At 53.1% G+C, this 11225-nt stretch overlaps 1 protein-coding gene across 1 annotated transcript; it reads right to left on the minus strand.

Moving 5' to 3' along the window:
• Window positions 1–1386: 1386 nt before the first annotated feature.
• Window positions 1387–10986, minus strand: HAUS5 (HAUS augmin like complex subunit 5). The gene is made up of 19 exons (XM_014482369.2): window positions 10828–10986; window positions 9996–10058; window positions 9872–9904; window positions 9713–9737; window positions 9052–9157; window positions 8813–8972; window positions 7635–7704; window positions 7460–7542; window positions 6915–6972; window positions 6636–6760; window positions 6387–6450; window positions 6149–6279; window positions 5763–5925; window positions 5464–5544; window positions 5217–5362; window positions 4921–5032; window positions 4711–4843; window positions 2618–2750; window positions 1387–2449 (listed from the first exon to the last, which is right to left on the minus strand). The coding sequence occupies exons 1-19, from the start codon at window positions 10923–10925 to the stop codon at window positions 2332–2334; spliced, it is 1902 nt and encodes a 633-aa protein (XP_014337855.2). The 5' UTR covers window positions 10926–10986; the 3' UTR covers window positions 1387–2331.
• Between the last annotated feature and the right edge of the window lie 239 nt (window positions 10987–11225).

The raw sequence follows: 11225 nt of genomic DNA on the forward strand, positions 1-11225 counted from the left end.
CTCATGAAAACTTCCCCCATTGATTTAAAAATGTACTTTCAAACTCAAACACTTAAAAATCACAACAGCTTGTGATACAATCAATATCTTGCATTACATTTGGCTGTCATGTCTCTTTTAATCTAAAACAGCCCCCTCTGTACCCCCACTGACTTTCTGAGGATATGATCTAGTAGTTTTGTACAAAGCCCCACAACTTATGTTTCGCCCAGTATGTCTTCGGGATAGATTCCTATAGGTAGCATTGTTTTGGCAAAGAGCATGTCCTCATACAGTTTTGCTGGAGATTATCTCACAGGTGTTCCATATGGCATACCCACTGATACATCAGAGTGCTGCTTCCCTCTGCCTTGTCGACAGAGGGAGCTGCCCAAATCCCAGGTTTCCTTTTCCCTGTCTGATAGGTAGGAAATGTATCAAAGTGGGGTTTTCATTAGCTTTTCTCTTATTGATTTTGAGCATATTTTCTGAGAACTATTCATTCATATATTTTGTCCATTTTTCTATGGAGTTGGAACTTTTCTTTTCCATTTTGACACTACACACACATACACACACACTCACACATCCTTTTATGGTATAAACTGCAAATATTTCCCCCTAATTAGCCTTCTTGTTAACTTTGCCTTTTTTAAAAAAAATCATGTAAAAATTTATGTTTTTGTCAGTATTATTTTCCCTTATTGCATATGGATTTCAAATCATATTGAAGACAGTTTGTCCAGGTTCTAGTTTACAGAGGAATTCGCCTTCGTGGAGGTCACATTTTGTTTGAGGAGGACAATAAAAGATAAAATAGTATATGTTAGAAGCTATGTTACAGAAAAAAAAGCAAGGACAGGGTAAGGATCACCTTGTTCAGTAGGGAGGTGGCTGGGAAGTGAGACGAAGAGAAGAAAAAGGAGGGGGGAACACTAAGGTGGCATGTGGGAAAGCAAGTGTGTGAAGACTGAGAAAGAGCAGCGAGGGACAGGAGGGGCACTGGGAGCGAGGGTGCTCCGGCGGTCGAGAGAGGAGCTATGGGAAGGGAGCTGGAAAATCAGGTTTAAAATCTCAAAGATGGCAAATATCCCTAACTGGCAGACTAACTGCAACCCCAGTAAAACTCCTATCTATGTATTTCTTCAGGAACCAGCCAAATTTCATATAATTTCACTTAACAGAAAAAGACAGCAAGTAGAGACAGGGAAACACTGACAAGTAAGCGCAAGATGGCAACCAGTCATTGCAGTTAAGACATATTACACAGCCTTTAAAATTAAAACGCTGTGGGGTTGGCACACAAGTCAGACAGCGGTCTTGGATACAGCCAGATAAAACAGATACAACCCAGATACAACCCAATTAGCCATGGAAGTTTTGTGTATGAGAAATATCTAAATCTACTTTATAAAGTTTAGGTGGGTAAAATTTTACTTTACAAATTGAAGATAGATCACGGTGAAATACACAGACCTAACGAGTACAGCGAGATTAGTTCTGACAAATCCGTACACCTGTGTAGCCCTCACCACCTTCAACACACAATGTATTTTTAACTCTAGAAAGTTTGTCTCCTCCTTGCCACCCACCCCTCCCTTAGAGGTGACCACTGCTCTGAATGAGAATTTTAGTAAGTGCTTAAAATAAGACAAAATGGAATCCATTTGGATAAATTCCAAATGGCTCAAAGATTTAAATGTAAAAAAAAAAAAACCTATAAAAACTCAAAGACAATCCCATCTCTTAAAGCTTCCCTTCTTCCAACATCGACACTGCCTCCTCAGCCCTCGCAGCAACACACGTGAACTGGGGCCCCTGCATGCGCTGCGGTCTCCCCCTGCAGGCCCTCCTCAATAGCCGGGTGCTTCCTCCTCACTGCCTTTACAGTGTCACCTTGCTGCGCAGTCCTCTATTTAACACTGCACCTCTGCAATCGCTTTTTCTCATAGTTCTTCCATGTACTAGATATTCTGCTTACTTATTCTGTCAGCGGTTTGTTCTCCTGTCCTAGAATAACTCCCTGAAGGCTGGGGCTTCTGTCCATTTTTTCAGTGCTGGATCCTCAGTGTTTACAGCAGGCACTTGATTATTTCTTACTGAGGGTAAAAGTGATGAGGCTAGTTTCAGCTAGGGTGGGGCTCGTAGTATCTCGTTCGTCTGGGCTTTAGTGCAATGACAGGACAGGGCAAGGCAATTGAGAGAACCACCGAGAACAGCCGGGATGCGGGCGGCAGGTGTGGTAGAGACCATGGGCGGATGTGTCCAGGCAGTGCTTCCAGAGGTCTTAAGGGAAGTGATGTGTTGGGATGAACAAGTGCGAAGCTCTTGACTTCTTTTTGAGCTACCTCTTCATCTGCACAACTGCTGCAGGGCACCTTGGGCCTGGACCCAGCGCAGCTGCCACTGGGACAGCGACAGGCCTTGGCAGAGCTCCCTGGAAAGGGCGGTTTGTCCTGGCTGCTCCCACCTGGAGAAGGGGATGGGGTTAAAAGGGAAGGTCTAGGACCTCCAGACGTTCACTAGCTGACCCTCAACACCACGGTCTGCTTGTCACCAGCCCCCCACCCCCTCCCCCGGCCTAAGTTCTGCCCACTGCACCCAGTTCAGCCCCCACCTCGTTATGTCCCCCTCTCACCAGTCCCCCACAACTCCCTGAAGCTCAGGGACTCGCTTCAGTGCTTGTTTCAGCAGGTTCTCCAGCCGCTTCAGAGCCTGTCCCAGGCTCTCCTTCTGCTCCTTTTCCTGGGATTCCTGGATCCGCAGCAGCTCTGTAGGTTAGAAACCCAGGGGGCAGCACTGAATCCTCGGGCTCCCGGGTACCTTGCAGCTAATGAGTCACTGTCTCCGGTCATCTAGTCTTCACCTCAGCATCCCTCCTGAGCCTCTCCTCCCAGGTCCTCCTACCAGGTGCAAGCCCACCATGCCCCAGGCATCCTCTGAACACCTTCCTCCCGCCCCCTCAGTCTCCATGGTCCATCCCTCAGTGTCCTGCCTGCTTCCCTGCTTGCCCCCCAGCCTCCCTCCTAGCTCCAAGCCTCAGCCTCTTACTGGTCCACCCTTCATGTGGCAGCCAGAGTGCTCTCACGGCCTAAACCTGATCCTTTCCCTCTCCTGCTTGGAACCCTCCAAGGCGCCTCAGCGCCTCAAGACCAAGCCCAAGCTCTCAGCCTAGTACTTGAGGAATGCACCACGTGGCCTCTGCTCACTACTCCGGAGCAAAGCCTCACTGTCCCCCAGGACCACTGGAGACACCATCTTTCCTCCTGGAAGCCCTTCCCAGCATTCCTCACCCTGGCTGCTTCCTCAGACTGCTGCAGTCTTTCCCTCCACTGGTGTCTTCCCTGGGGACTGTGACTCGTCTAGTCTCTCTCTACAGACTCAGAATAAGCCCAGCTCAGAGTAAGTGCAGATCAGCAGTGTGGTCAGACCCTTTGGGCCTGAACCCCTTCCTGGCTTTGTAATCTCAGGCATGACACTTGCCCTTTCTTTGGGCACTCTTAGGCACAGATGGAATTATTTGAGCCACAGGCTAGTGAGGCAGGGAGCAGATGGGAGCACTCTGGAGAGGGGACCCACAGGGCTTACTGACAGGTTGAAGGTAGGGGTTCAGAGGACTAGGAAAAATTACGGATGACTCCTGGGTTTCTGGCTTTAGCCCCTGCATGAGGGCAGTGGGGTCATTTATTAAGGGAAGGAAACCAGGATGGAAAAAAAACAGAACTGCTTTCCGGACTAAAGGGAACTGAGTTCCAGTTGCAGATGTGTTAAAAGTCCCTGATGCCCACGAAGTAAGACAATGCTGTGCCACGTCTTGGGCTGTTTCTGTTGTTCCTTCACACTGCTCCTTGCCCACTGAAGAGTCGGGGTGGTAAGGAGCTAAAAATTCAAAGGCCTGAAAATGGTCTCTTCCTGCTTTGCTGATAGTACACTGATTCACTTCTTCTCAAGCCACCTCTTCCATCTATTTCTCTTTTGAATTTTTTGCTTCTACAATTGGGACACCCTGGGGCTGGACAGCTCTCACCTTTCTCCCCACTGAATTCTCGGGGACTAGCACATGGCATATACGCAGTGAGTACTTGCTTAGTGAATCCAGGAATAAAGGACTTCTGCGTTTTAGCTTCCTTTCTGTAGTCTTACACTCCCTTCCCTCATGGTAAGGACTAGAAGAGGCTGTGCATGTGCAGAGAGCGGAGACTGGAATCACGCGAGGGATACAGAATGCTTAACTGCAGCCAGCCTCAGCTCAACACCCTGTTCAGGCCACCTGACTGAGTCTTCCCAGCTGTTCTGTAAGGTGTTATTAATATGATTATGCTTAGTCCACTGCAGGGGAAACTGAGGCAGAGGGAGACCATACAGCAAGGAAGAGGGACTGCTGAGAAAAGAATCCAGTAGTTTAACTATACAGACTGCTTTGTATACTCAAGTATACTGCTGTTTGATGATGGATGAATATTCGGCAGTTTGATGAGCAGTGTCATCTAATGGTTAGGAGCACAGACCCATGTTAGACGGCCTGGGTTCGAATCTAGCTCGGCCGTCTGGGCAGCTTGCAAGCCCTCTGTGATACGGAGAGAACCCTCGGGGATGCTGCGCAGAGGACTCTAGTGAGACCTCAATGCACAGTGGGCACTGTGTAAGCAGTGGGTATTTGTGATTTCTTCTGGAGGCTAAAGGTGCTGGGAAGGGGCTGAGATGCTGGATAAGGAAGTGGGGCAGGCCTACCCTGGGTGGACGGTCCTGGTGGCAGGTTGGTCTTCATGTGGAGCAGATACCAGCGTCGGAGACTTTGTTGGTCCTGGAGGAACAGAAGGTCCTGGCGAAGAGAGGCAGCCCTCGGGAGGAGCAGCTCCGGAGCCTGGAGGGAGGAGGACGGATAGTCACCTGGGGTGGAGGTTGGGGTCGGAAGACAGGGCCGAGGGGACAGGCACTCACCTTTCCTGCAGGCAGCCCCAGCGTGTGGCTCAGTGCTATGAGGCTGGAGCCCCTTGGGGATGCAGGATGCAGCTGGTGGATGGATGGCAGGATAGTGGGGAGGGGCTGCAATCTGTGGAGTGAAGTCCAGGTTGGGAGGGGTGCTGAGAGAGAGGCTGGGTTCCAGAGGCCCAGGAACTTGGAGGTAGGGCTGAGGGTGAGGTCTGGCAGCCTGGGAACCCTAGGATTATGTTTTAGGAGTGGGCCCAGGGAGTAGCAGTCATCCATGACAGGGTATGTGGCAACCCCTATCTCACCCTCCGGGGCTGTGCTGCAGCAAGGGGCCCAGAGGAAGATGGGGCAGGTGCTGGGCTTCCTGCTCCAGACACTGCACCAGTTCCTGGCTCTGTGGAGCCACCGCCTCAGACGTGGGGATCACTTTTCGCTGAACCAAAGCTAGCACCTGTGGGGAAGGAAAGGGATGGGAAGGACAGTGTGAGGCTGCTTAGTCCCCTCCCGAGGAGGCCCAGCCCTCCCCAGAATTGGCCCCCACTCCCATCTCACCTCCTCGGGGCTCCGGCACAGGCGTGTCTTGCTGGCTGAGTTGCCCTTGATGAGCAGGCGGATCTGCTCCTGTGTCTCCTCCTAGGCAACCAAGAGGCCATGGAGATGGGCTGATTTTCTGTTTTACCTCCGAGCCTCTGCCCCTGCTCACCCCTTTGCACAGGCCCTGACTTCTCTTGGGAGTCTCACTGAGGCCCCCTCCCCTCACCAGGAGGCCCAGTTCTGGCTCCTTAGGGCTCCCAGTCTGACTCAGGCCCTCCATCAAGCCTGGCCACTTCTCCTGCAATCCCACTTCTCACCACTAGTTGCCGCCAGCGTAAGATCCGTTGCTGTTTGGCCTGTAGCTCCTGGAGCAGAATCTGCCGACGCCCAGTGGCCTCCTCCAGCTCCTGGCTCAGGGCACGCAGGGCCTTGAGTTCAGCCCACAGGGCACAGACCCGGAGCCCCAGCACCAAAGTCTGCCTGCGGCCCAAGGAGAAAAGACCAAAGGAGAAGGAAGGTGACTAAGACTCTCGCCGGAGCAGGGAGATCAGAGGCACAAGGATGCACAAGGAGCCGTAAACATAGGGAGAACCCAGCAGAGCAAGCAGGAAGACTGAAACAGGAGCCAGGGTGCAGAAGTCTGTATTCTAAGACCCTTGGGAGAGACATGGCCTAGAGACCATAGCCCTTGGAGACTCTTCACCTCTCGCTGGATCCCAGGATACATCTATCAGCCTTCTCCATCAGGCCCTGGAGGCGCAGGGTCAGGACTTGATGCTCCTTCAGGAGGGGTTCCCGCTGGGTGACCAGCTCACCCACAGACCGCCAGCCCTCCTGGAGTGAGCACAAAGTCAGGGTGACATGGTCCCTGGCAGGGAGGGGACCAAGGTGTTTTGGGTTGGGAAGGGGATGGAGTCCTGGGAAGGGTCCTGGGGGGTCACCTGGATGAGATGCACCACAGATGGCAGGGTCTGGCTGGAGTCTGACTGGTCTGGTGCCTGGGACCTGAGAATAAGGGCTGAGCTGTAGTGGGAGAAGCCCTGTCCCCTTGTAGGTAACCAGTGTCAGCCTACCTGCCAGACTGGTTACTGGGCCTCAGTTCCCATTGGCAGGTCACCCTGCCTGGTCCTAACCTGTCCCAGCTCACCCAGCCACCTGCCCTGCGCTGACTGGGAACACCAACACCTCACCTGGTTCTCTCCATATCCTGGAGCCCATCCACACTGCACAGGGACTGGATCTCTGCCTCCCGCTCTGCAGCCAGATGCTGCAAGGCAGCCAGGACGTGGCCTGGTGGGTGGTTTGTCAGTAGGCTCTGGTGGGGAGAAGGGTGAAGTCAGGCCAGGATGGGGGCAGGGCTGCGAGCTGGGACTCCATGGAGAAGGAGTAGGGATCATGAGTGAGGTCCTGGCACCCTGAGGTTTAATCATGGGGCAGGGGGTGTAGCCTTTCTTGAGAGTGCCCCTCACCTCCACTGAGCTAAGCCACTGCTGGTAGGAAGTTCCAAAATGGTCATCTTGCAGGGTTCTGTGGAGTTGGGAAGGAGGACAGAGAATGTTACAAGAACCATTAATTCACCCTTTAATGATCACTGCCACTCTGTAAGATAGGGGCTGTCACTGTCCCCATGTTAAAGACTGGAAACCAGGTTCCTCTATACCAGCTAGACTTGAGTGTCCCACTTAACAGCATATCAATGCCTTGGCCTTGGACCCTTTCATGTGTGCTGTTTACCTGGAACATCCTCTCAACCTTTTATCCCTCCTCACCAAAGCACCCATCCTCTCTGCCTCCTTAGCTGGGTAAGGTGCCTCCTTTGGGTACCCAAAGCCTCCCAGGCTTGCCCACCCTCTGAGAGCCCTACCTACCTGGGTTGTCACTATCTCTAAAGGTCTGCTTCCTCTCTTCCCAGCCTGGGAGCCCTGTCAGGGCAGGGCCTGGGGCTGACAGAGCCCAGAGGTAGTGTCTGTAACAAGGTTCTTTACAGGGTCTCTGGTGGCCATGGGCTACTCACAGAACGCCGCCTCCCTGGGCCTGAGGACTCAGGAGGCTCTGCAGGAACTGGGTTCGGAGGCTGCAGGCTGTTCGGACATCGTGCTGTGAAGAAGAGGGTGTAGTATGAGGGAGGCCCAGAGGTCCATCTAACCCCGGACACCCAACCTTTCTCCCCGCTGGCCCAGGACTCTTACCAGGACCGCAGGCTCCAGGCCCAGGGCTGCTGATATCAAGGGTCCAAAGTTTATATCCACTTTGGCCTTCCTGGAGGGAGGAGTTCAGTTGGGGCTGGGGGTCCTGGGAGGAGGCGGCTGGCAGCACAGAGGTTGGTGTTCCCTCCTGCTGCCAGCAAAGCTAGTCACAGGGATCACTGAGCCTGGATCTCAGAGGCCAACCCCCAGATGAGGTCATCTCCCAGCTGGATGACTGCATTAATCTCCTCATCCATCTCCCTGCTCTTACCCTCTGCAGTCTGTTCTCCACCCAGCAGTAAGCCAACAATCCTGTTAAAACCTCAGACAGATCAAAACAGTCCCTGTTTTGCTCAAAACCTTTGAAAACGTAATGGGTTTCCATCACACACAGAATAACAACAATTAGAATGCTTCTAAGCACTCTGCTTGATTTAACTCAATTATCATACCTACCCTTTAGAATAGATATTAATATTATCTCTCTTCTACAGAACTTAGAAACTAAAGCACAAAGCAGTTAAATACTTTGCCCAAAGTTACACAGCTGTAAGTAGCTGAGCCAGGGCATGAACCAAGCCTCCGAATAAAACTCCAATGCCTTCACAGTGCTCTGTCCACCTCTCCAACCTACCCCCTTACTACTCTGCCTCTTGCCTTCAAAATTTAAGCTGAACTGGCTTCTTGGCTGTTCTTCCCACATGCCAGGCTCAGGAGGCTCTGCTGTTGCTGTTCCTCTCAATGGAAATTCCTCCCCTAACTCAAATGTTAACATCCTCAGAGAGGTTTTCTCTGACCACTGTACCTAGGGTAGCATCTCCCTCTCCCTTTCTACATCACCTTTTCTTCATAACGCTCATCTCCACCCTTGATTATAGGGTTTGTTTGTGTCCTGGTTTAGCACTTGTCTCCTCTGCATCAGAGTGTGAGCTCCATGAGGGCAGGACTGTCCCGTTTACTGTTTTTTTTTTTCTCCCCCCAGCACTGGCGTTCTAGATATACAGCTGGCACCATGCTAAGCACTGAAAAAACAGGTGGCTGAGACGGCAAAAATTTCTGGCTCCATGGAGTGAAGCTCAGAATTCTAGAACCCAGAAAGGGTCCGGGCAGAGCACTGGGTCTCTAAGAATGTCTGTATGCCCACCCTGGTGAGGGATGCTCCCTGGACACCTGAAGCCCACCTCTCTATGTCCTGCAAGCGCTTGAGCTGATTCTGCAGTCGCTGCATGGGATCCTGGAGCTCACGCTGCTGTCTTCGCATGGCCCCAGCTTGAGCCCGGAGGAGGAGAGCACGGCGCTGGGTATCTTGCATTCTCTGTAGGTTCTGCTCCATGGCCATGTCTGTGAGAGGAACAAGGGTGGCCATCAGCGCTTTCCCTCACCCCATTCTGCTGCCCATCTCTCCAGCCCCATGGGTCACCCTGAGCCTCAGTCTCTTGCTCCATCAGCTCCAGGCTCTGGTCTAACTCCAGGATCTCTGCCCGCAGGCGGGCAACGTCGGCTTCCAACTCCAACTTCCGGCGGGCCTGGTGGAATCAGGTACAGGGTCAGATGCATGGCCTGACTGCTCTCTGTGGGGCAGTAGTCTCTTACCTGCCCAGTTACATGGCATAGGGTTTTCCCCAGGCAGTTTCAGTGCCTGAAGAAGAGCACCAGGGTACTATCCTGTTCCCCTCCTTCCTTCTGGGATTGCCTCATCTGTCCCCCCAACCTGTTTCCTGTCTCTGTCCCAGTCCTCATCTTCCCATTGAGCCCCAAACCTGGAGTCCTGAGGTCTCCTGGAAGCCTCCCCCAAGATGTCACCTGGGCACCATGCACATGCTGGGTCCCATACTGGCCTCAGCATTTCTCCCAAGCCCATCTCTTCTCCCATCAACCTCACCAGCTTTGATGCCTCATATCCATGTCCCCCCACTCACAGCTCACGCCTCCTCCCCCCGGACTGCAAGTGAGTGCAGGGATCGGGCTGTCTTGTGACACAGTGACCCTTGGCATCACCCAGCACAAGGCTGGGCCCAGAGCAGAAGATCTATAAGTCCTTTTTTTGGATGAAATAAAACCTTGCAGCACATGCTTCTCACCTCTGGATTGTCCTGGTGGCCATACCTGAGGAAATGAGACCAGAGTGAGAGGATGATGGGGACTTCCAGGGGAGAGACAGGAGGTGTGAGGCTGGGGGCAGGGACATGGCTGGATGGGGCTGGGGAAGACAGGAAGGGACAGCTTTGAGGACCAGTTACCAGAGCAGGTTTCCCCGGATCTTCCTGACGTTCCTAAATGGAGAGGCAGGAGGAAGGGGAGTTACAGTGGGGCTCTCCTGGGTCCTCTCCTCTGCCAAAGCTTCCCTTCTGTGGCCAGGCTCACCTCTGGCTGTGCACGTGCCGCAAAACGTAGGCCCAGATGTCGGCCCCCTGGCCCAGACACAGCCTGTGGGAACAGCATGTAAAGGTATGCCTGGGCCATCACACAGGATGGAGGATCCTCACTAACAGAGTGGTAAGGAGGTAAGATCTTTACTAGGGAATTCTCATCTGTACGGGAGGGAGGGCCCATACTTTTAGGGGTAAGGTATTTCCTCCTGGGGAGTTCTCAGCCACTGAGAGGGTGGGCGTCTCACTGGGGATAGGGGTATTCTCATTCTCTGGTGGAGTGCTCCATCTCTCCTGGCAAAGGATTATCTCCAGTTACTTCCAGAGGTGGGGTGAGGGGTACAATGCCAGAAAGGGCCCTCTCATGATCAGTTGTGGGTCATTACTCCTATACATTCGGTCTCGAATGGGGCGGTCTTTGCTGACTTGAGTGTCCTCACTAGCTGGGGTGGGTGGTGATGTACTGAGGGACAGCCTTACCCTGGAGATCCAATTTTCACACTGATAAAAGAGAGCTTTATTACTAACTCATGGAGGATCCCCACTAGTGCAAGGGACCCCACTCTGGGTGGCCTCAGAGGATGGGGGTGGGAGTCACCACCAGGACTCCCTCACTCAATTCAGGATCCTCTGCCTGGATTTACTACCTGCAGGGCAGGAGCGCCGTCGAGGGTTAATTGCACTGCGGCAGCAGCGCCCTCAAAGGTTATTTTCACTGGGGCAGAGGGGCAAGGGGAGGATGGCGCGTTTTGGATGAAGACGTGGGTCTCATCCCGGGAGACTCCATCTCCAGGGTGGGGAGTCCTCACTCCCAGAGCGGCTCTCACCTGCGCAGCGTCGACTCCGGGACCCGGGCCGCCACGGGCACCTCCATCTCTTCCGCCGCCCAGCAACCCAGTTCCCGCGCTTGCTGCGCTAACTCCATGACAGTGACCAGGCCGCTGCCTCCCGCCCCTTCTTCAGTGTGGCGTCCTTCTCTGACGTCACGCACGCGCCGGAAGTGATGCCACGGTCTCCAGGAAGATGGGGGCTTTCCCGCTCTGCGGGGTCTCAGAGCCGACCCACAGCTCTCTTACCTCGGGGTTCCTGTGAGCGAAGATGAAAGAACTTGAAGAAACGGTGGGATCCGCTTGCCTTCTGCGTCTTCCTTCCTACTACCAGCTGTTCCCTAAGAGGCTAAAGGTCCCTAATGCCTCCTTTCATTTTCTCGACAAAATGGGACTTT

This window comes from Bos mutus, chromosome 18 (assembly GCF_027580195.1).
Source record: "Bos mutus isolate GX-2022 chromosome 18, NWIPB_WYAK_1.1, whole genome shotgun sequence".
Classification (NCBI taxonomy): Eukaryota; Metazoa; Chordata; class Mammalia; order Artiodactyla; family Bovidae; genus Bos; species Bos mutus.

What these genes read in the sequence shown, in the direction of transcription:
- HAUS5 (XM_014482369.2), bottom strand. Translation starts at nt 10,925, where the DNA reads ATGGAGTTAGCGCAGCAAGCGCGGGAACTGGGTTGCTGGGCGGCGGAA. An exon ending in CCGGAGTCGACGCTGCGCAG is followed by an intron (nt 10,059 to 10,827) that starts GTGAGAGCCGCT and finishes CTGTTCCCACAG; the next exon opens with GCTGTGTCTGGGCCAGGGGG. An exon ending in GCCTGGAGCCTGCGGTCCTG is followed by an intron (nt 7,543 to 7,634) that starts GTAAGAGTCCTG and finishes TCTTCTTCACAG; the next exon opens with CACGATGTCCGAACAGCCTG.